The sequence below is a fragment of the Psammomys obesus genome, unplaced genomic scaffold (genome assembly GCF_907164565.1).
Source record: "Psammomys obesus unplaced genomic scaffold, mPsaObe1.curated_primary_1811, whole genome shotgun sequence".
NCBI lineage: Eukaryota > Metazoa > Chordata > Mammalia > Rodentia > Muridae > Psammomys > Psammomys obesus.
The window spans coordinates 28,476,981-28,502,525 of record NW_026592118.1 but is presented as its reverse complement, the minus strand read 5'-3'; the positions used below and the strand labels follow the sequence as shown (position 1 = coordinate 28,502,525).

The 25,545-nt window shown below is 42.5% G+C and overlaps 1 protein-coding gene across 4 annotated transcripts in view; it reads right to left on the bottom strand.

Moving 5' to 3' along the window:
* Cdk14 (cyclin dependent kinase 14) overlaps window positions 1-25,545 on the bottom strand; it is a 529,514-nt gene that overhangs the window by 107,271 nt on the left and 396,698 nt on the right. For all 4 annotated transcript variants that reach the window (XM_055612730.1, XM_055612732.1, XM_055612733.1 and 1 more), the window contains one exon: window positions 8,922-8,970. In XM_055612730.1, the coding sequence (XP_055468705.1) occupies window positions 8,922-8,970 (49 nt within the window). The remainder of the gene's footprint in view (window positions 1-8,921; window positions 8,971-25,545) is intronic.

The following is a 25,545-nucleotide window of genomic DNA, read 5'->3' as shown; positions in this document are numbered from 1 at the left end:
TTATATTCCTTTTCACACACATGCTGTTTGCAGAATGAGTAATAACACACACACACACACACAGACACACACACACTCACACACAGGGGGAAGGAAGGAATGGAAGAAGGGTGGGAGACAGGGAGAGAGGGAGAGTGGAAGGGAGAGAGATCAATTGTATACCCCACTAGTAAATTGTTCTCAAATCCTCCAAATGCTGAAAATATATGTAAATGTTTTAGACAAAACAAAAAAGAATGGACTAGAAAGCAATATATGTTTATGAGACATTTTGTGTATTTTTTGTTGTTGGTAATGACACAAAATCTATTAATAAAATCATTAGCATGATGGATAGAAGGAACCAAACATGGGATTTGTGCCTAAGGGTATGGACTCAGCGACGTCTGAAGAGAAAGGCCAGTTGCCTTGGGAATGCTGTCTGCCTGCCTGGCCAGTGATGGCAGAGGCAGTAAAGCCATGGTCCCAGCCATTATTCTCTGTGCTGCAAGAGATAAGTCACCTGATCTCTTCATTTAAAATTTTTGAAACAAAGATAATTACATTCAGTTTCACCACTGAAATGACAGATCAAGTGTGGGTACCCAGGCCCTTTACATCTGACTTGAGGTTACCCATCCTTTTGTGCATTCAGGACACCAGAGGGGGGAAAATCTACTAGACATTTGAGCTTGGTAACAGTGATTTATCTGTGGGCTTCTTTCCGTCTAATTGGGAAAGCTGTCTAGAAGATGTGTTTCAAGATTTAGGATAAATCACAGTTTTTCATTAATTATGTACAATGCTATTTGTTAACATATCACTCTTAGGAAGGAACTGATGGGGGAAGATGGAATCTTGTTTCCACATAAGTATTTACAAGAAAAGCAAAATGGTGCTTGAGCTGCTCAGCAGGCTCCCCTGGGAAGGTGGAAGGACATTCTAGCTGCTTGGGGGCTTGTATAAAAGTGCTCAAGGAAAATTGCCAATTTGGAACTAAATTAACTGACTGATAGGGGAAGGCAAGGAGTGCCAGAAAACACAGGTGAAGGTAGTAGCAGTATGTGAGGGACTACGAGTGTTAAAGTGCTGGGCAAGAGAGGTTAGCGAGCCCCTCGAATTTCACAAGGTTCACAGAGGATCTAAGGTCAGAACTTGGCTGGAGGACACCAGAGATGATCTTGATTCCAGGCATCTTCTTGCCATTTGTGCCCAAAATTGGAAGTGCAGCCTTCCTTCCTCTTTTCCGCTTACTCCTGGTTAATTTTAATAACAGCTGTTGACTATATAGTCTTAGGTGAGTAGGACTGCCACACGCAACAGATGCTAGACACCTGCACCAACTGGACAGCCTGGAAACTATTGTTGATGTAAATGGGAGCTGAGCCCTGAGAAATCCCCATAGAAAGTCCTCCTAGTGAGGAGGCCTCCTTGTTCTTCCACAGCCAGTTAGGGCAGAGGGGCTCCTGTCGGTACCAGGAAATACAAAGAATAACAGCGCCGCCTAACATCATCTCTCCCCATCTTTGTCATCATTTTGAGGCAGAAAATCCACTAAATTCGTCAACATTCTTAATCGAGAGAAAAGCATGCAAGTGAATGTTGACGAAAGCGTTCAAATTACAGGAGCTTCTAAATAAAGTCATTTAAAAACATCTGCAGCGTATGCACGACATAAAAACTGGCAATTTTCAGCATGCTAAAGCTCAAGTACAAATATACGTGTACAGAGAGCGCAGCGAGAGGGGCCTGCTCTTGATTTAGGAGGTTTATTTGGAAGATAGAGCCCTCTTCCCTGGCATTCCCTATGTGGCGAGCAGGAAGCTGGCTTCCGCCATATTTTCTGAGCAGACTGAGGGAGATCAAGGGGATCAGAACAGCAGCAGAGAGGTGAATCCTTCGGGGAGTTCAAAAAGGGTAGGGCACTGTGTGTCTAACCCCTACCAGTTCCCAACAGAAGAGAGGGGGGGGAGAGCGCAAGGAGGAGAAAGGAAGAGCTCTCTTGCAACAGACAGAGCCTCTTAGGAGGGAACAGCATGGCATCGGCAGTAGGAAGGGGTCGGGGAGGGATGTCTTCTTGATTCTCTTTGATACTCTTCCCCTGCGGATTTATTGCACTCATTGGGCACTCCAGAGCTACTGTCTTCTCAAAGTGTTTACAAGCATTTGTGTGTGTGTGTGTGTGTGTGTGTGTGTGTGTGTAGGCACATGTGTGTGTTTATCTTACTATGAAAACAAATGTTTATACACACACACACACACACACACACACACACACACACACACACACACGTAACCAAGAAAGATCTCCAGACACTGTAAAACTCAATGCCTTTTTAGACATAATATCCATTCTTGCATAAGCCTGGTGCACATTTGACAAATGAAAGCTTCGCATGCAGATTTACGACTGTGTCGCTCCATACGGCAGCCGGTAACTACATGTGGTTCTTTATGTATCAATGAAGGAAGTTCAAGTGGAGCTGGAGCTGAGCCCCTGAACCACACATTCTAATGGTGCAACAGTGGCTACTGTTGCTGTCTGTATTAGAAATGTCAAGTCAAACTTTCGGTGATTACCAGGCTTCCTGAGCATAATCTCTCTTAAAACTCTGCTAAGAACGGACAGTGATGCCTTCCTCATGCATAATTTTGAACATATCTACTCTGAACCAGGCAAAGTGGATTATGTCTGAGCTGGCTAGAGAAGGGTTTGCTCTGCTTCACCCAGGGCTCATGACTACACAGGGAATCCTTTACCGCCATGTAAACAGAATGGCTTCCTAAGATGCCCTGTTTGCTAGTAATTCCCTCAAGGCTGTCGATATGCTACTTTCCGTGGTGGATGGACCTTGTCGCTGACTAAAGTTACCCACCTTCTAACAGGGAGATAAACCTGGTTAATATGTGGCTTTGCCTTCTGAGACTCAGAGCAGAGAAATGAACTGGAGACAAGACTTCTGCCCCACAGAAGAGAGAGATAACATTTATAGATAACACCCATGGCCCCTCCAGTACAGTGGTCAGAGAATATCAATGCCCAGTGCATGTTGGCAGAAGCAGAACTGCCCTGCTGGAATCTGATTGGGGCACAGTTCAAGAAAGGCCTCCCCTGGCAGCCTCCCTGCCCCTGGGAGCTCTGGGCTGCTTCAGAAACTGCTGCTGGGCTTTTCTCCTTAATGAGCTGCCCAGCAGAAGGATGGCATTAACCATGCCAGAAGTCTGTGTACTTTTGGATGAAGAGGCCAAAACATAATCCAAAGGATGAAAAACAACAACTGCTGCCAACTCCCAACCCTGGCACGTACTGCCAATTAGCAAGAGAGAAGAAGGCTATTTCCTGTCCATCAGAAGAACAAAACCTGCCACCTAACAGATAGCCAACAGCATGGGGCCTGCCCTTAGCCACCACCAGGAACTACTAATGACAATGGAGTTTTGCTACCAAAAGAACAAGGGACAGACAAGAAATCTGGCTATGAAACAAAATAACCGTGGACAAGTCCCTTAAGGCAGTGAGGGCTTGAGTAGTAGGTAAGGAGGAATTTCAGTTGCAGGAAGTGAGTGGGTGGCTGGCAGAACCATCAGCCTGCACTTAGTTGTTGTAAGTCCAACCTTCCTCCTACCACAGGGCACTCCCCAACAACACTACAAAGAAAGCAGGAGCTGGTGGACTGTGTCCAGAAAGCTGCAAACACTGCTCTTCCCCAGCAAGGAGAAAAACCAGGTTTCCACTCCATCCTGCCCCTTCTGCTTCATGAAGCCCAGACAGAGACGGATATTGGGTTTGGGACAGATCTTCCTACCCAGAGATGTCCAGGGAACAAACAAAACCAGGTTACTTCTCAGCACATGATGACACTGGCCTCCTTTCTTGAGACTCATGGGGGCACCCGTTCCAAGCATAGATTTTTCAGTCTGTTGATCATTTACCTCTAGCTGCTTTCATATTGCTGTTACTGATCAGGAAGTAACTGCAAACCCACGAGCTAGTTCCCTTTCTCAGAGAAGATACCCCAAATGTGGGTTTGCACAGACCCCTATTCTAACCTTTCGGGAGGTCCTAGGACAGCTTCCAGGACCCACACAGCATCATTTTGGACCCTCCCTCCTTTCTTTTCAGGACTCCCTGTCTGCCAACTCCTAGGTGTCAAGTTGTTTACTGGATCTGCCCAACACATACCCGCATGAACAAATGATTCATTATTATGAAAACAAAGGTCCCGAGGAGCTGCTCTAGACCGTCTTCGAGCAAGCAGCGGAGCCTGTGGGGCCTTAAAACCATACTGCACATGTGTGCCCAAGGCCAGCCAAGAGACCTGCCTGCTCATGTGCTGAAAAGTGATCTCTTCAAAGAAACAGAATGTGGTGCAGAACTACACGCCACACATCCTTCTACTGCTGCAGTCGAATCCAGAGAGATAGGCAGCTGGCAATCGCAGCCCATCCCCAAATGACGGGAGGATGGGATTCCAAAATGTCTGCTTTAGAGCCGATCATCCTGTAAGCTCCCATCCCCAAGCCAATCAATGATGCAGAGAATAATTTCTTTGAAAATATTATGAAAGGAAGTCTCCAGGCACTAAATAAATTAAAACCGCTACTTTGAAGTAAATAGAATTATAACAAAAAAAAATCATCAAGAGTGAACAAAATGTGCAAGTGGATGACTTTAATATCTGGCTTGACTCGACTGTTCCCCCTAGTGTACCGACAGTGTTCTTACCGTCATTCTATTTCTATGCTGGCCAAGAAATGTAAATCTCTAACATGTGGTATAGTGTATTGTTTTGTTAGGTAATTTTAAATCAACTTTGAACATGGCAGAGTGGAAAAGATGATCTTTCTGCTCTGTGAGGAGGTGCTGATTTAAATCTTAACGACCCACATCAGATACAATGGCAAGAAAGACCAGCAGAGTGCTTGTAACATAAATAGACAAAGTGAAAGGTTGTTCCGGAAAACTTTACTTCCTAAATCGTTCTTTATGTGCATATTGTACAACTATCTAGCTGGTTGTCTTTAAAATGCGCTCTGGAGGTTAAGCATGAAACTGGATAAAATATTCAAGGAAAGTCCAAGAGCACAAAATTGAGCTTTTTGTAAATTTTCCAAATTAGAGCTTAGAATATAGAAACACAGCAGGGAAATGTTTGCTTTTCTATTTTTTTTTTTGTGCCCAAAGGTGGGCTCCCTCATTGCTTTTGTGTTAACCGTGCATTTACAAACACCAACCATAACATTCTTAGGAGAAATCCAGTTGTGCTTAACGGGCACATGGATTGCTCGTAGGGCCAACACGTGAGGAGGAGGGCAGGAAAGATCCTGGCCTGACCCCATGCAATGTGCGTGGGCTTCACGGCCACGAGCTGTATTTTCCAGATGTGCCTTCTGTGACTGAGTGGGTTATCCTTAGTTCTCATTTCAAAGCTTCCAAACCTCCCAACTCGTTCAGCTGTTAAAAAGTTCCAAGGCAAGCAAATGTGTTCTTGGAATCTCACTTTGGTGGAGAAGGTATACTAGGCTTCTTCTCCAGGCAAAATAATAAAAGATCTTTTAAGTGGCTGAAATTCTTGGTGGATTGTACATACGTGCCAATGCCAGACAACTATAAATAGAGAGATTTACAAGAGAAATAGTGTGAGTCTTCATATTTCCACTGAAATAAAATGGACTATTTTGAGGGCAGTTAAAACACAGGACCTAGTTTTATGAAATTCAGATTTGTCTCTATTTAGCCCCAAATCCGCTTTATGCTGGAAAAGCTTCCTGGATCATGCAATTTTAGTATGAGGGAACAAAAAGTCTTACTTTTCTTTAGTGATGCTAATTCTTTATTCTTAAACTAATATTTTTCTTTATATTAGATTTTTCAGTTTGGGTATCTACTGCATCTCTTTATATCTTCCTCTACCACTGCTTTGCTAGTACAGAATACTTTTAAAAAATCAGAAGATAAAATTCTACCTATTGTTACTGACATAAAAGAAATCAGCTGACTTTTTTCATCAGTGTAAATATGAGCAGATGTCATTCCCAAGTGGACTGGACTGTTATGATAGCTATTTAGACTAAAGGTCCTCTTTCTAAAGGAATTCCCACACTCTTTGGCTGGCTAATAGTCCCAGTAGCTTTCACAGCTTGGATAACACCTGCCTTTAAAAGTATTGTTACCTAATTTTGAGCCTTAATTTTTAAAATATCGTTACTTAATTTTGTACCTCAAAGTTAAGAAGCAACCTGTCTTTCGGATTAGTTTATCATCACATATTAACCAAATACATTGAGTTATTGTAAATAATTTTGACTCCATTACTATAGTACAAGAGAATTTAGCAATTGTGTCAGTTTAGTAACTATGCTACAAATTTAAAAAAAAAAAATCTAAAACTTGAAAATAGCTTTTCTTATCCTTTCCTATTTTACCCATCTAGTGGTCCTTTTTTCTTCCTGAATAGTCATATTGCTACTTTCATGTCATTTACATACACACACGTGTAAGCGTCTAAAGTCTAGATTCTGCATATAACAGAAAACATGCCATATTTATCTTTCTGCTTTTAGTGCTTTTTGCTTAGTATGATGGCTTCCTGTTCCACCCATCTTCCTGCAAAAGGAGTAGTTCAGAGTGCAGCCTGCAGAGGTGTGCCTCCTGGGGAACTGACCCTTCAAACGGTGAAAACAACTAGATTATGAACCAGATAGTCTACTCTCGGGAATATATGCAATAGAACCTAAGTCAGACTACTATGGGTAAATTGCTTAGCTGTGAGTAGCAGGGCATGGTTCATAACCGCCAACTTAAGAAACTGACCATGGGGGGTGGAGAAACTGACCACGGTGTCCATCAAAATGTGGAGAGAGAAAGAAAATACAATATAGGATAAACATACTAAAATCTGCACACCTAAAGAAGCTAAGCAAGAAGGAGGACCCTGGGTAAGATGATCAAGCCTCACTCAGAAAGGCAAATGGAATGGACAAAGGAAGAGGGAGAAAACAGGGAACAGGACAGGAGCCTACAACAGAGGGCCTCTGAAAGACTCTACCCAATAGGGTATCAAAGCAGATGCTGAGACTCATAGCCAAACTTTGGACAGAGAGCAGGGAATCTTATGAAAGAAGATGAAAAGGGAGATGAAAGACCTGAAGGGGACAGGAGTTCCACAAAGAGAGCAACAGAACCAAAAAATATGGCCATAGGAATCTTTTCTGAGACTGATACTCCAACCAAGGGCCGTGCATAGAGATAACTTAAAGCCCCTGCACAAATGTAGCCCATGGCAGCTCAGTATCCATGTGGGTTCCCTAGTAATGGGAACAGGGACTGTCTCTGACATGAACTCAGTGTCTGGCTCTTTGATCACCTCCGCCTAAGGGTGGAGCAGCCTTACCAGGCCATAGAGGAAGACAATGCAGCCAGTCCTGATGAGACCTGCTAGGCTAGGGTCAGAGGGAAGGGGAAGAGGGCCTCCCCTACCAGTGGACTTGGGGAGGGGCATGGGAGATGAGAAAGGTAGGGTGAGATTGGGAGGGGACAAGGGAGGAAGGTACAGCTGGGGTATAAAGTGAATAAACTGTAATTAAGAAAAAAATAAATTAAAAAAAGAAAAGGTGGTATGCTTCATTTATTTATTTATGTGGCGCTTTATTTAGCTATGAATAATGAAGAGAGTAAATAAATTTCATGACACATTTTAAGAAAAGTCTCAAGAAATGCCTCCTCACTCTGTACAATGAACGTATCCTAATAATTTAAGAAAAACTGCGTGCATTATTTTTAAAAGCCTAGTAGTAGGCAAACTGGTATAGTAGACACCAGTCATTCTTCTAAACACTTAATTATTTTAAAAAATGTTAAATTCTTCAAATGACTACAGAATGTAATATAGTCATCCTAAGAGTTTCTCCCCATGAGCTGACCACCATCTCTGTTGACAGCATTGATTAAAAGCACTCTTGTGTAACATCTTCTTATCTTTTATTGTCATAATTGATAATGCCCAAAACTAAGTTGTCATAACAATACAAAGTAAGATTGTTACATCCGCTCTTCAATGGACAACATGTTAGAATGGATTACTAAATCAAAAGCGCTACAGGTTAAGTTTTCTGCAGTGTGGTATTTGAAATGTGATGTCAAAACTAAACGGGGGTGTCTCGACCTGTTTTCCAACTTGTAGTGTTCTGCTCCCCGGTTGGACTGCAATAAAAGACTCCTGGATGTCTTGCAAACCCCAAGTTTTCCTATACTTTCAGCTTTCCAAACCAACACATATACTTTATATACTTGTGCTATTAGCATGTCTGTGGCATGCATGTGGAGGTCAGAGGACAACTTTGTGAAGTCAGTTCTTTCCTTCCACCTTCAATTAGGTTCTGGAGGTTAAGGTTGCCAGGACATTATGGCAACCTTTATAAACCATCACACCAACCTTCATACAAGAAATAAAAGTATTTTTATAAGGCCAAGTGAAATTAAAGGGAAAAAGAGTATATATACTTCAAGTGATAAATGTACGTAGTTCCCAAGTAAGGTTTAGGGGGAAGAGTTAGGTAAACTGAAAAAAAAAATAAGTTGAAACATCCAGTTTTATCTAACTCAGTAACAGCTGTCACTGACATTTGTTAAAAAGTCAGTTCCTATAGTGTAGTTTTGTGTTATTCTGCCAATACTAAGATATTTCCTAGAATTTGATTACAAGATGGACCACGCTAGATTCCAGAATTTACAATTCACACACAAGGCCAACTTGCTCTAAGAACATGAACCCACGCCGGCTGTTAGCTCTGCCTGACACGGTCAATGGCATGCAGTAAGGGTTTGGTTGTGCTTAAGTGAGTGGATGCGTGGCAGCACCAGCGAGTCAAACCACGCTGAGACAAACTCACTCAGCGAGTTGCAGACAGAGAGAGAGAGAAGCATCGGAGGAAAGACTTACTTATTCCATGCTTGCCTAAGGCTTTTAGAGCTGTACACGGTAAAGCGTTCTGAAATGAAAAAGAAAAAAAAATGGTAAGCAATCTCTGTATCAAATATATATATATACACACATATATACATAGATCACAATCCTATTGAAGAAAATAACTTGTTTTTAAGAGACGGTCTCACTAGGTAACCCTGGGACTGTTCTCAAGCTTGTAGCAATGAGCCCCATGTCTCCCAAGTGCCGTGGTTACAGCCAGACACCATCACACTTAAGAAAATGCAGCTTTTGAACAAGACATTGTTCGATTTGACCGTAGTTAGACACATGCATAGACGGACCACACTCTTAGCTGCTACTGGTTTTCATTGCTGTTATGAATTATAAACCCAAAATGCACTCAAATAGTTATGTAACATGCATCTTAACACAATAACAAAAAAAAAGCACAATGGAGCCTGAATTGAAGTAAGAAAAAGCTGTCAAGACAAACTTTGACCATTTCTTTACTCATCAGCTCCACATCACTTTTCATAGATGTCTTCAACGTTCGGAATACAGGAATGAGCAAAACAGAAAAGATAGTGTCCCTCACGGATATTGCATTTTGTTTAGTTCAGGAGACGAGCAGTTAAGTGCCAGTGCTGTCATTTACTGCCACCACCAAGAAAATGAACAAGCTGGTTTTAAGAGGCATAATTGTTTGAGAAAGTCAAACAAGTTGCTGCAGAGTTAGTGACCCACGCAAGGATCCTGGTTGGTAATGAAGGCAGGCCAGTTTTAAACAAAATATTTAACTGGCCAAATACGCTGAGTTCCCTCTGGAAATCTTGATGGAGTCAAGAATGCATTTTTTTTTTTCTGAAAAGGATACTATACAATCTTTGTTCATCAGGCTGTGTCCACACGCACATCTTTCAGGAACATCACATGACTTATTTTCCCAAACGGACTGGTTTCCTTTTCATGATTCATATCCAATAGGTACCATCTAGTCTATCATCAGTTGATGCCTTTGCTAGTCCTATCTTGCCAGCACTGTCAGCTTTAACTTATAAGCTGTGATGGAGGAAATATAAGTGACTTTCATTGCTTTTGTTATTTCATGACTAAGAATGCTATCAGATTAGAAGAGCCAACAAATGAAGTAAAAGACACAGCTTCCTGTCTAAACCAGAGTGTACTGAAAAAAAGCACCAAGCAATCATCTACTCATCCATCCACACATGCATGCATCCACCCACCCACCCACTCACACATACGTACGTACATACATACATACATACATACATACATACATACATACATCTATCCATACACCCACCCACCCGCCCATTCTGTAACCACGGTACCTCTTGTTTTCTTTTGTTAAAAAAATCTGTTTCTTATTAGTTTTGTCTTTTATAATTTGCTATTCCCTTATATAAGTGTATGAAGAGTCAGGAAGACTTCTTTGGACTGAGCATATAGAAGGAAGCCAAATAGGAAGCTTTTCTGATTTCAGAGACCTGGCATTCCAGAAGGGGTGTGCAAGGCTTGAGTGGGATAGAGGCTAGAGGCAGTAGAGCAAAGAATGCTGGGTAGAAGGTAGAAGGGCAGGCCCGACCCAGGCCTTTTTCTTTTAAAGACTACTCAGGCCATTCCATCTTTCTTTGCTTTAGAGAGTACATGACTTGGGCCATGTGATAGAGTGGAGGCAGTAAAAACAGGGATCAGGGTCTGAAAACGCTGTGAAGGGAAGGCCAGTAAAGTTTATCCATGCACTGCATGGTGCTGCCAACAAAGGCAGGAGTCAAGACGACAGGGAAAGCACCTAACGGTGCTTAACTTTCTGGATTTCAAAGGCATGGGCATTTCATGCATCATATAAACAGTGCTTTGAGGACAAGTTTATCTTTCTGTAATGGAGCAAAAGGTAGTTAAGGAGTAGTATTCACGGAGTTTCGGCGTTATCATTCAAGTGGGGGCATCTGACAGTATTTGATAGTGTGTAAGGCACAGGTGTAGAAAAAGAGAACAGAAAGCAGACATTAAGTTACACTGGTGTGGATGAACCAAGCGTCTGTCGAATTGTAGATATCCATTGTTCTGAAAACTTGCCCCTCAACAGGACATAATTCACATCAACAGAATGCATAATTTCTGGTTTGTTCTTTACTGGACAGCCTTATGAGGTACAGCACATTCAGGCCGTTAGTGCAGTAGAGCTAATAATGAAAAGATTATGCTGTATTTGATAACGAAATGACAAGGAAAGAAGAGATGGCAATAATAGTTCTTTATTAAAGTTTTTAGAGAGATATTACCTAAAGTCTGACATTTGAAAAGCAAGAAATATTTCAAAAGTTAATTACATAAAATGTCCTTGTAAAACAAATTTGATTCTTTGAACTTTGTAGTCCCTACAAAGCAATTTGAGTAATTTGTATCATTTAAGATGAACAAGAATGCTATTGCAGATAAAAAAAAACACAATCTTGCATTTACAAGTAAATTATTATTAACAAGTACACATAAATGTTAGTTCCAAGCAAGATATCCATTTGGAGCTTGACAAGATATGCTAATAAGATTTTTAAGAAATATGTCATTTTCAGCTGTGTAGAAGAGATCCAGCAAATGCAAAACATGTCACATGAAACGGGATAAAAACTGAAAATATCAAACCTTCACCGTTACCTCTGCATCCCCATCCACACAAAAATCTCAGTTCCGCCAGCAGATATTTTCTACGTGTCTGCCTGCAGGTGGAAGATGCACTGGGCACACAGAACTGATTACAGTTCACGTCCACGCGTGTAAGTGCAAAATTACAGATTCCGGGTAAGGAATACCAACAAAGCTCCCAAAGTCAGAGGGACTGAACAGGTATCTTTTCCACATGAAGACAAAATAAACTCAAGTATCTGCAGCAAATCCTGGAATAGACAGGATTTCCTGCACCCCACATGAGCAAGGATATCTAGTATCTGGAAACAATTTGTTTAAATGAATGCCCCAGAACCAGAAAACAGTGTATTTTATAACAATAAGCTACTTGAACATATAATAGTATCTGATTATTCAAGCATTTGCATATGCATGCTTTGCACTGTTCACTTTCAGCTGAATGCCCTCTCACTTGCTTCTGTCACATCAGCCCTCTCTTCCCAATCATATTTAAACTAGGGGTTTAGAGTGTCGTTAAAGCACTGGCTAAGTCAGCTTCACCAAGGAGTGCAATTAATTTAAACCTGCAGGCTGACTTTCACCTTCTCCACTTATTGCAGGGACATTGCAGAGGATGGATCGAAGCACAGCAGGAGGCCAGGGAGAGGAGCCTGCAGAGAAGAAATTACTTTCCAGACACATGACTCAGGGGACAGGAGACTGGAAAGGTTTTCCCTCAAACCCGGTGCCTGTTGACATTCCACAGGAAAGCAACCAGAGAGCAATGCTATGTATGCCAAGTTTTACTGCTTAAAAGCACTCCTTGGCCTGACAGGGCTTAAAGGAGGCTGTAACCCTCCTGAAGATAAAGTCTCAACTGGATTATATGCACGTGCTTATAGCCACGCACTGTGTTACCCGAGCAGTTTGTTTAAAATTCTATTCTTCTCCTCTTCTCAAGGATGCTTCTGTAACTTACAAGACACTGCTGTGTAGAGAACTTCGATAGCATGAGGACATATTGAGTAAAAAGTTCAACCAACCAATTACAAAATACCAAAGCTTCAGTGTGTACAAAAGATATGAAAGGCTAAATGTGGGCATTTTTCTCAGGGGTGAGCAAGGAGGGGAGCAGCACGGAGATCATAAAATGTCTAAAAATAGATTTGATATTATATAACATATTAGTACAACAGATTCACAATTGCTTATAACTTGATCCAAAAATGAGTATTTATTTAGGAATATATATATGCATACATATATCCCAATTAAACACAAAGAAAAAAACAAAGAAAATTAAACACAAAGGAAAAAAAGGGCATGAAATTGAAAGAAGTAAGAAGTGGGTGCATAAGAGGGTTTGAAGACATGAAAAGGAAGGGACAAATGATGTGTGGTTATATTATAATCTCAAGAAGTAAAATAAATAAATAAATAAATAAACAAACAAATAAATAAATAAATAAATTTGGCAGAAGTGTGTGAAAAGTGCCACAAGTCTGTTGTGCTAGTCATTCTTTAGAATTAAGACTATTCAACTCTTCACAATTTGAATTTAGAATTACTTTACATTTTTAATAAATGTATTTACTAAGCCTGTAAGAAAGTGGCCAGAATCTAAGCAAAGAAACAGGGCCATCCTAAGCTCTCCTTCTTCCCCCGCCCCCCGCCCCATCATCTGGCAAAGGTATAGAAGTCTATAGGAATCCCAGTTTCTTTCTTGGAATTGCTTCATTGGAGGAAATTGGCTTGACCTTTATAAGGATGAATAATTACCGTAGTCATGAATCGCTGTGGTTATAGTCCAGGTAAAAACCCTAAGTGTATGTTTGTACAACAGACAATATCCTCAACCCTTCTGAATAGAAGTCACAAGGACCCATTAATTCTCTTATTCATGCCACAAGCACTTGGTGTAGCTCTACCATGGGCCAGGTGCTATGAATACAGCAGGGAAGACAACAGTTGTATGTATACGTGTCTTATAGGCAAATATGCAAAGCAAAATAGTTGGCCCTCAACAGAAGAAAACCATGCTCACAGATGCTCATGAGGATCAGAATGATTATTTTACGTGCTTGTGCTTATTAGGAAAACCAAGCAAGACATGAACACGTCTTGGGTTCTCATAGAGCTATTTTAAAAGCTTGATCCAACAGTCCTTGGGACATAAGTAATCGGAAAATAATTCACATGTATCAGAAGAGAGCTCACTTTAAACAGAAAGGGCCAGTCTATTCCAAACTGAGGATTTTAGTTGTGCTAATGCCAAAATACCCAAGGAGATCACAACAGGCATTCTAGAAACACCGCCTCTGTTGTGTGGCTGTGGTTCCCATCTTTAAATGACCTGAAATCCCCCAATGCATCGTGGCTGAGAGTTGATTCCCAGCAGGCGCATCGAGAGGCTTTCACATGGGCATAGGCAACCTGAACCACACTGTAGTGTCATATCATTGCCACCCAGAGGACTACATTAAAATGCTGAGAAATCATCCTCAGACCTCAGAGACACGCCACGCCGTGTGCCTGGCTAGCACAGCCGCTCCCCAGCTCCCAGTGCTTTGCTTTTTCGAACCAGCAACCTCTGAGAAACTTGTGGACTCCCGAATTCCGCTCTATTCATTAACCATCTCCGTCTTCAATGGTACGTGTACAATCGCACATGGGTTCACAAGCGTCTCTGGAGGAGGTGTCCCACCTGTCTCTACTTCCTCCACCCACACAAGACAGCACACTTCTCTTTCCGGCAGGTGGTTCTTTCTGGAGGGCACTTGCGAAAGCTTCAGAGTGTACTCTTCACAGGTAACAGACGCACAACTCCCCCAAAAGAAGGCGAGGGAAAGAAAGTAGACGTTTCCACGGTGCCAGAAAGCGGCAGGAGGGTTGACACACACAGTCTGGAGGACCACAGTAGCACCGGGGGAGGTAGGAGAGGGCTCCTTCATCTTACAAACAAACTCAGGGAGGAGGAACCATGCTGCCTAGGACTGTGATGTAGGCTAGTGGCTAGGCTGAAGTGGGACTATGTTCTTCAGTCTCTTGTTACCGAAGAATGGGGGGAGGGGCACTCAGGCCTTCTGTGTGGCCTCCAAATAGAAACTCACCTTACTGCTCACAACGTGACTAAGCAGGGGACAGCACTGTATCTTACACACACACTGGAGAAGCTGTGCATAACCCACAGCTCACAAACAGAGCGGGGCTACGAACTTACACTGTCCAGAGTTGAAGTCTATGCTCCAGTCATTACACCGTGAGGTGTGTGTCTTGGTTGAGAGAGACCTGAAGTTTTACCCTGAAGTCACAAAGCCAGTTCATATCTCCTTCAGCAGCAACAGAAAATCTGAACATGCACCATCCTGTCAACCTTCCTCATCTGTGACCTCCTCTCTACCTGCTTCCTGACTGCCTTACACTACTCTGGGCAGGACAAGCACTCCTTATGTTCATAGGAACTATGAAACATATCTTTTGCATTTTAGTATTTTACAGTTCTTGGACACATCACTTAAAGGTCTGTGCCTTCTGTGTCTCCCAGATCACTGATCAGGATACTAGCAGTTATTATGTTATAGAGATCCACTTGCTTCTGCCTACTGAGTGCTGGTTTTAAAGGTGAGCATAGCAGGCTTTAGGTCTAGGTCTTTTAAGATGAGGTATTGTTATGTAGCCCAGGTTGGCTTCGAACTTGTGATCCTCATTTCCACCTGAATACTGCCATTACAGGTATCATGTCCCATGCCTGGCAGTAACTCAATGATTGTAACATACTAGTGAAAAGTGAAAGTTGACATTCTAAGAGAATATCAGTTCTTCTAATTCATAGTAGAGGTGAGTGATGGAGTATGTGAGGCCTCTAAAGACACGAGCATTTGTGAGTATACATGCATCTGTCTCTTTCTCTCTCTCACACACACGCAACTTTCATAGCAATACCCAGTCAAGGACAGGTATAAGGGAGGAAAGTTTCAGTATCCCTTTGCCTCCACCCACCATTATAGTCAGTGTATTGGTCTAACTTGACTATTTGGAGAGTCAAAACATTACCTGCATCACGAGTAATAGAAGCCTACATTTTTTCTTTCATCCGCATAGTGAGTATAATAATTGCTTTTAAAAATATTCCTGTCTCTCCGAAGTTCCCTGTGTTCAAATTTTCTTGTTCTGTTGCTCTCTTTGTGGAGTTCCTGTCCTCTCCAGCTCTTGCTATTTCCTACTTCTTACATAAAATTCCATTCACTCTGCCCGATAGTTCGCAGAGACTCATACTCCAACCAAGGACTATTCATAGAGATAACCTAGAACCCCTGCACAGATGTAGCCCATGGCAGTTCAGTGTCCAAGTGGGTTCCATAGTAATGGGAAGAGGGACTGCCTCTGACATAATCTCATTAGCCTGCTCTTTGATCACCTCCCCCTGAGGGGGGAGCAGCCTTACCAGGCCACAGAAGATGACAATGCAGCCACTTCTGATGAGAGCTAATAGTCTAAGATCAGAAAGAAGGAGAGGAGGACCTCCCCTATCAGTGGACTTTGGGAGGGGCATGCATGCAGAAAGGGGAGAAAGGGTGAGGTCGGGAGAGGAGGAGGGAGGGGCTTATGGGGGGATACAAAAATAAAGTGTAATTAATAATAATAATAATAATTTAAAAAAATAAAATAAATTGTAGGCCTTAACATGAAAAAAAAAATATTCCTGTGACAGGGTAGGCTACAGGGAGGCTATGGGAATGTCTATAAAATGTGCAGAGATAAAGATAGAGACTAGAGGAATGACCAAGCAATGCCTGCCCAACCTGACACCACCCCACGGGAGAAAGCCAACCCCGGACACCATGAAGGATACTCTGCTGTGTTTAGATACAGGAGCCTAACCATTCTCTGAGAGCCCTGCCCCATTCAATCAGCAGCTGACTGAATCAGATGCTGAGACTCACAATCAAGCAATCAAGTATCAGGCAGAGCTTGGGGAGTCCTGTGGAAGAGTGGGAGGGAAGGTTAAAAATGACCTGGGGTGGACAAGAAGACTGCAAGAAGATCAACAGAGTCAACTAACCCAGACTCATGGCAGCTTAGAGACGGAAGCACCAACCAAAGAGCATGCATGGACCTGACCTGGGCCCTCTACTCCTATGTAACCGATGTGAATTTTGAACTTCATGTGGGTCCCCTTGTAAGTTGAGTGGGTGCTGTCTATGACATGGACTCTGTTGCCTGCTTTTGACTGCTTTGTCCTAGCCGGGCTGCCTTGCCTGGCCTTAGTGGATGAGGAAAAGCTCAGTCCTGATGCGACTTAATGCACCAGAGTGGCTTAAAAGGGTGGGGGAGCTCCCCTTTTCTGCAGCCAAGGGAAGGGGGGATAAGGTGAAGACGGTAGAAGGGAGAGACTGGGAGGAGAGGAGGGAAGGGGCTATGATCAGGATGTAAAGTAAATATACAAATTAAAAATAAAATTTACAACTGTTGGGCAGAGTGCATGGAGTCTTATGTAAAAAGTGGGAAATAGTAAGAGCTGGAGAGGACGGGAACCACACAAGGAAAGCAACAGCACTAGAAAACTTGAACACAGGGAACTTCCCAGAGACTCATACTCCAACCAAGGACTATTTATGGAGATAACCTAGAACCCCTGCACAGATGTAGCACATGATAGTTTAGTGTCCAAGTGGGTTCCATAGTAATGGGAACAGGGACTGCCTCTGACATGATCTGACCGGCCTGCTCTTTGATCACCTCCCCCTGAGGGGGGAGCAGCCTTACCAGGCCACAGAAGATGACAATGCAGCCACTCCTGATGTGATCTGATAGGCTAAGATCAGAAGGAAGGAGAGGAGGACCTCCCAATCAGTGGACTTGGGGAGGGGCATGCATGAGGAAGGGGGAGGGACGGTGGGATTGGGAGGGGAGGAGGGAGGGGCTTATGGGGGAATACAAAATGAATAAAGTATAATTAATAGTAAAAAAATTAAAATAAAATTTAAAGATAAATCTATTTAAAGAAAAAATTCTGCATGTATATGATTCGTGTGTGTGTGTGTGTGTGTGTGTGTGTGTGTGTGTGTGTGTGTGTGTTTATAGGTGAATGCTTGGTCAAGCATGTGGAGATCAGAGAAACCCCAGGCTGGTTATTCTATGAGCTTCTGGGAATTTATCTGTCCGTAGTTCCCTTCTTGCTGTAGGACTCATTGCAGACGTGTGCTCTCACAGCCAGTTTAACATGGCTTCTGGAAATCTGGACTCGGTTCTTCATGCTTGTAGCCTGTGGACTTTCCCCACTCAGTCATCTCCCCAGCTCAGTAACCGTCACTGCAAGGAGGTGCATTTGTCTTAAAGGAGCCCTATGACAACGGTCTAACAAAGATTTCAAACACAGCAGAATGAATTTGTTTCACTTCTCTTAGCCAGGAGTAGCTGACAAGCCTGGAAGTCAGGAGACCAGAAAGGGTGATTGGATTAACAGTCAGCAAACAATTACCCTCAGTTCTTTATGAGTGAGGCAGCCGTCAGTCCCCCACTGAACCTGTGTTCACCATGTGCTGTCAGTGGCATAACAGACACTTGAACTGTGCCCACAGCCGAGTCTTCCATCCCTTGCTCCTGCCTTTCCAGATTAAAAAGCTGAGCGTTTTTCTATGGCTGTGATCCCAGGGAGGATGAGAAATGCAGGGAACAAACTTAACGAAACCAACCTGCATCCTGGAACCAAGAGCTGTAAGAACCAGCCAAGCTCAGCTGAACCTCAGTTTACCACATGGGGAAAAGCAATTAACCAACACTTGTTGGTGCACGGCTACGGCTTGTGTGTGTGTGTGTGGGGGGGGGTGAGGTGGGATGGGGAAGCAATTTTGAGAGCGATCACAGGTAAGATGGCGGCTGCATGCAGATTTTCTGGTTCAGTGTTACAGTGTGTTATCAAGTGTGGGGCTTCCCTCCTACAGCTTCAGCTTCATCCATCTAGCGTGACTACCTGCTCCTTAGGAAGACCTCATGGGGCCCCTAAAAGCACTCGGTGCACAGTAAACAGCTACACGATATGAAGCAATAGCCGAGAAGGAGCACAGAAAATGTCTGCATTTCTTCTGCTTCTAAGAACTCTCAAATCTACAAAAACGCACGTAAAACCTCAGATTACTTACTGAGCACCGCACTGGGCATTGTGATCTCAGTGTTCCCAGGGTACAAAGAATATTTTCTACCACCTTCTGCTCAGCCACTTATGAATTTCTCACAGTGACATGGAATTACTCCTGTGAGAATAGAGACTGTGCTGTTATGTTAAAGTTCTACTGTCAAGAACCAATCTGAAAACAAATTTCATGTTTTCCGGTTTTTGTCTAAGTTCCTAATCGCCTCATCTTCCTCCTTAAGTTGTGATATCTCCTTTGGGAAGAAAATGTCTGAAAGGTTTGGTTCGGGAGTTGTTTTTTTTGTTTGTTTGTTTGTTTTGTTTTGCTTTGTTTTCTTGTACACTGTGGGTACTTCTAGCTATGAGCTTGCTGTCATTTATTAGGGAACAGGATAGATACAGCACGCAGAGCAACTAAAGACAGGAGTAAAGATGGCCAGCTAGTTTACAAGAATGCCGCTGGCGCTTAACAACCCAATCAGCTGTAGACAAGGCTGGCCTCCAACTCGCAGAGATCTGCCTGCCTCTGCCTCCTGAGTGCTGGGATTAAAGGAAGGCCCATGCCGCCACACTCAACTGCACTTAACTCTTATCTATATATTCAGGGTAAAAGTTTAGCTTTCCCCCCTTAAATATGACAGTAACCACGACATGCAAATAAGGCAGCAGACAGTAGGCAAGGGTTTTAATAATTTGGGGCTGGAAGTTACTGAAGAGGTGGAGACATATTTATATGACCACTGACACGCTTCACTCCACTTGGTGAGGGGAAGTGTGATTGACAATGAGGCTGAAAATTATAAAATTCCCAGGGCTAGGAAGAGTAGAACAGGTTTCTTTAGGATTAAAAAAGTATATATCCACTTTGAAGAAGCTCACATCCCCTTGAAAATTTATATTATTTAATTTTTTTCTGATACTTTGTAGAAATTCTGCTAGTTTCCATTATTATTGACACTATTGGTGAAAATGAGTGGGGGATTCTTTAAGCAGACAAGAGGAAGTAGGCACACACAGCCTCGGGCTTTGTTCTGAATGCCTGGACATTCCACACGGCATCTGCTACTGGAGATGATCATATTTCTGTGGCTAACAAGACACCTGGATACTTTCTGTTTATTTTTATGTCATTGGCTATAGCCCTGAAACATCAAATCTTCATCCAGTAACAGATGCATGGGGGAAGACATCTGTGTCTGTGATGTCACTGTTCAATCATATGACAATAATTTCTGTCTGAGTCAAGACTGACTTCTATAGGCACTCTCCCTCCTAGAGCTGCTGGCAAAAAGAACTAATCCCCCCCCCAAAAAAAAAAAAGATCCACAGGACATTAAACCTCTTTCCAGCTCTGAATTAGGCCTGTGACATTGTGTAGCCAGTGGGCCCTTTTGAGAATGTGAAACATGACTTTCCTTCCCTGCTCAAAGGTCTCTACTATTGTCAGGTGGAATCTCAACTCCTTCCCACGGCCTTCCAAAGCCTGTGCCTTCTAAAGGGTCTCTTGCTGCTTCCCCGTGGCCACATTTCTGCAGCCACACTCGTGACTTGGCATTTGTCATTATCTGTTCTCTCTCTCCGGCTTGTGAGCTGCTGCATAGGGAAAGGTTTGTCTCCTGGCTCACACTGGCAACTCCAGCATCTGGAGAGCAGTCACCGACAGCGCAGACTCCTGAGCCTGCGTGCAAAGCTCAGTTACTTCTGGCTGAACAGACTCTTCGCTTGCTCGGGGTTCACTTTCCAATTCACACCCACCATGTTAAGGCAAGTCTGTCCAAATTGCTGCATAATAATTCTTGGGCTAACTCATGGCCTGTGTGTGTGTATGTGTGTATCTGTGCATGCCTGTGTATGTGAATATGTACACACGTGTGTTTCTTGTATGGATGTGTGGATGCAGGTACATGCTTACAAGTATGTGCACATACATGGAGGCCCAGTGGAAGTCAGGTGTCTTTCTATCACTCTGTATTTTTTTGAGATAGAGTCTCTCTCTCTGAGTCTGAGTTCACCAACTCAAGTAAGCTTAAGCTGTCTGGTCAATGAACTTCAGATATCTGTCTGTGTCTGTTTCCCCCTACCCAAGACAGAGCTATCAGCATGCACCACCATAAATGGCTTTTAGTGTAGATTCTCGGGATCTGAACTCAGGTCCCTGTGCTGCTATGGCAGGTGTGTTACTCACTTGCCATCTCTATTGCTCCCTTTACTCACTTGCACATGGTAAATCATTATTATAACCATCACAGTACACATAGATCTAACCTATAATGGTGATGGTTGAGAAACAGAGAGAGAAAGAGAGAGAGAGAGAGAGAGAGAGAGAATTCCTGAAACAAAGCATAAAAAGCAAGTGGGAAAGGAAACAAGGCAGAAGACACACAATTTTAATGATGAAAACATTATTGCAGAACTATAAACCCTTGACATAAATGCATATTATATAAAAATAAAAAAAACCATCAATTCTATTGTTCTGGCTCAGCCATCTTAAAATTAGGTAGAATAAATAATGATGAATGTGTAAGAACTGATTTTTGCCTTTATTTCCCATGGAAGTCAATGGCTGGATGGAACAGACACCATCACTTTCGAAGAGTAAGGGAGGACTCTGCCAGTCACCCTGGGGGTGTTCTGCGAAGGGCACATTATGACACCACGATGCCCTCTCTGTCATCTTCATGCACAACCTGTGCCGCCCAGCAGGGATTCTTGCTCCAAAGCTCTCGGAGCACCTTACAAAAGACTTGAGAAGACCCAGGAGTGTGACTAAAGCCAAGGGCCTAAACCTCCTTGGGTGTGGAAAGGACCCAAGTGACATTTTCTTTCCCAGGGGCTGAGGACTGCAACCCCAGACTCAGCCTTGGCAGTGGACAGTTTATCGTGCTGAGGTGTCAAACTCACATATTTGCCAGCAGTGCTGAGATTGACTTTGTCTGGCTCAAGAATCCGTGTTCTTGATCCATATGATAAGTAAATAAAGAAGCTTTGGAATAGGTCATAGGTGGAAGGATCTCATTTCTAATCACTCTAGGACAGTCCTAGTGAAAGGACTCATTGTACCACTTTTCAAAAAAATATTGGAGGGGAAATCACCTGAAACTTTTTTTTTAAAGAATGGATAGCTTATTAGAAGAGCAGTTGTCGAGGGCTTAAAGATGCTGTAGGGAGACGGCTCTTTCGTAAGGTGCCCCTGGCAGACAGGAGCCTGGTAATTATCCCTTACAGCTTTAGCTATAACAGATAAGCCTTCTTTAAGAGAGTAGGCTTGGGGCCAATACTCAGAGCTGGGTATGCTTTTGTAAAATGGGACGACAATATTAGGAAAGTAGTATAGCTTCTATTCTTTGTGAATATCAAATGAGATGAGGTATTAAAGCATTTTTAAAGTAATGAGATGTCACTGAGTGGTAAGGTACTGAGGTATTACATATCTGAGATCACTTCCTTCCTCCCTGTGGAAATAGGAGCATGGATCTCAAGACGCCTGTGACTAAGTTGGACTTAAGGAGAAATTTTACACTTCATTACAAATACTTAGCAAAACTAAGTCCACGAGGACATGCTGATTCAAAGGTCAGTGTGTCTGCATGCTTGGTCTGGGGCATAATATGTTTTAAATACCACCATCCCTCCCTTTTCCTTCCTCACTGGTAAATTCTGTTTTATTCATCTTATCTCATGCCTGTGAGACACCCCATCTTCGTCAAAGTTTCTTCACTTGAACAGCCTCTTGTATTGGATGATTAGCTTTCCTGAGAAATGATGCAGCCACTTTTGATATGCCCTGCCCCGTGCTTGATTTTGGAAAATGGGGCTATTTTATTTGAAATTTCATTATTTCTCATTGCTTCCAGTCTGGCACTGTTGTTTCTTCCTTGAACTTTATAGCGTCTTCCTGTCTGAACTTCTGAATAATAATTCACCATTAAGCCACTGAAGAATGCCCCTCTGTTGGGAGAATTTAAGAGCTGGAAGAAAATGTCATACATACAGTGTACATGCTATTTGGGTATGCAGCCATTTTGTACAGAATTAGTTCAGGGTTTTTTTTTTTTTTTGTATATATTTTAAGAATACAGATATGAAATCTTCTCCAAGAGATGTAGCTGTCCGGGTTTATGTATGACCCAGAACACGACAGTAAACTAAACACTTTGAAATACTTTCTCTTATATGAATGGATACACAAATTTGTGTGTGTATGTGTGTGTGTGTGTGTGTGTGTGTGTGTGTAAAAGGATTTGGTATTTTAAAAAATCATGCCTGTAACTGTACTATTCTGCAAATACCATAGGATTTTTTTTTTCTTGAGATAAAGTGTACTGTTAGGTAAGTCAGAACAGACATAACATAACGGTAGGACTATGGTCAACTTTGCCTTCAATTCTAGAAGGCCTGCCAGAACTCAAGTCCAGTGGCCTCAGAAATCAACTGAGGGCTCAGGCTTCAGCTCTGATGTCCTCAGTGTCCTGTGAGAGTCTGGGGCTTTGGTTCTAGTGGTCTCTGTGGTCACTATGGGGTGGAGCTTCTGAAGCGCCAGTGGTCACTTCAGGACCCAAACCCCTCCTCTAGACGGAGGCTCAAGGTGAGCCAGCCATGCGGAAGTCAGTTTGGAGATTTCTCAGAAAGTTACAAATAAAACCACCTTACTTTACCCTACAATTCCACGCCTGGGCATCTTCCCAGAGAACTACAGACCCTCCTATAGAGACACATGAAATCCATGTTTAGTGCTGCTCTATTCACTCCAGAAAAATAACAGAAATTAGCCTAGTTGTCAGTCAACAGATTAATGGATAACGAAAATTTGACATATATATCATATCATATCATATCTATCTATATCTCAAATACATATACATACACACATATGAATATTATTCAGCTCTAAAGAAAAATGCAATCACAAAAACTGCAGAAAAATGAATGGACTTAGAATGTATAATATTATTCTAGGTAACACAATATCAGAAAGGAAAAAAATGCGTAATAGAGCCAATAATATACATGTAAACAAATGTGCATGTTGGTAGAGCATAACACGGTGAGAAGAGCAGGAAATCTAAATATTAGAGCACAACGAGGAAAGACCAAAAGCAGCTAATGAACAGCAGTTATGAAAAGGGATATGAGGTAACTGTTTTTCTAGTCCTAATTCTGTCATGGGATTTTAGGTTTGGGTAGTAGATAAGTACATAAAAATATTTTGATAGTGAAAGTATATAACCCAATGCCAAGAAACTCCAGAGCATCTGTCCTGAACAGCTGTTCTAACTGCATTCACGGAATTGCACAGTCCTCTGGCCTGGTTGATTTCAGTGTATGGTATTTTTAATGCAACATTACTGATAATAAAGATGATAAAAATAAAAAAAAAATGCCCTTATGCAGTTCAAATCCCAAGCAGCAAAAGACTTTCATTGATTAGAGAGAAACTACTCTGAATTATCAAAACTCCTAGAAATTAATAGGAAGATGACAAAGTTTATAGATTTCAATTGTTAATTGAGCAAAAGCCATAAATATTTCACAGTGAAGGAAAAGCTAAAACTGCTCAACAGATGCCCAGCCTCGCACAAGAGGAAGCATGCAAACTGACATGAAAGTGAGATTCCTTCTGGCAGGCGATTAGTTGAGTCTGGCCACATACTCTACAGTGGAAACAAGCGGGGAGGCATCGCATGCATTACCAACACATAGACAAGAGGGACCATCACTTTAGACTGAAAGCAGGGTTAAAAATCACAACTGTTTGTACTTGTTGACTCTTTAACCCTGATTTTCTCGATTTACTGCTTAGATATCGCTCTTACTGCATTAACACTTCTAATAGTAAAATATTGAAGACGGCCCAAAAGCCCAAGGTGAAAGAGCAGATTAAATCTGTGCAACAGAAAACAATACAGCACTCAGAGACAAGACCTGAGAAGCCACGCTGACTTCTGTCCAGTGACGTGTGAAGGCCTAAAGAATGCACCGCTGAGAAAAACAAGACACAACTGTAGTTTGTGTAGGAAATCTGCTCAAATCTATTCTGTTAAAGAGCCAAGGAGGTGGCTCAGGGGGTAAAGCTGCTCACCACCAAGGCTGATGACCTGAGGTCAGTCTCTATAACCCACGTGGAGGAAGGGAAGAACCAGCATCTGCAAGTTACACTCTGATGCCCACCTGTGCGCCACAGCACACACACGTATGTAAATGCACATGGATTTTTTTTTTAATTAAAGAAAATATGCCCTTGTAGAATCTCCCCTTTCCAGAATCTCTGCAGCCCTCCCTGAGGCTAGGCTAGGGAGGTAGGAAATAGGATGGGACAAGTGATCCCTGAACTGCTGAAGTCCTTCGGGATATGTGCTTTCTTCCCTCGGAGTATAGCGGCTGTGGCGTCAGAGACTAAGATGGCCCCTGATCGTCCGGCCAGGCACTGTGTGCAAAAGTCCTCCTCAGGGATCTGCTTTCCCACAGTATACCATGTCTCTCCTAGTGCAGCCTACCCCATCTAGACATGCTGTTCTTCTAGACCCCCAATACGACCATGTCTCTGTTGCAGTGCTTACACAACATTTAATACAGCTATTCCCATTTGTGTCCTTCTAACTGAGGAGTCTGGTGGGTATGGCTGTTAGAAAATATTCAGTGTAACCCAGAGAAACACAAATTTTTGAATGTCAGATATGTGCTGTGTGTGAATAGTCCCTGGCCTCCTGAAGTTCACAATCTGCTGTATGAATATGTTCTACATCTCAGTCATTCTGGAAACTATTAAGTGCTTGTAGGTATCTTCATGAAGAAAAACTCTGTTCAAATTACTCCATATTTTCTTCTAGTCTAGACACTTGGCAGGTGAAATGA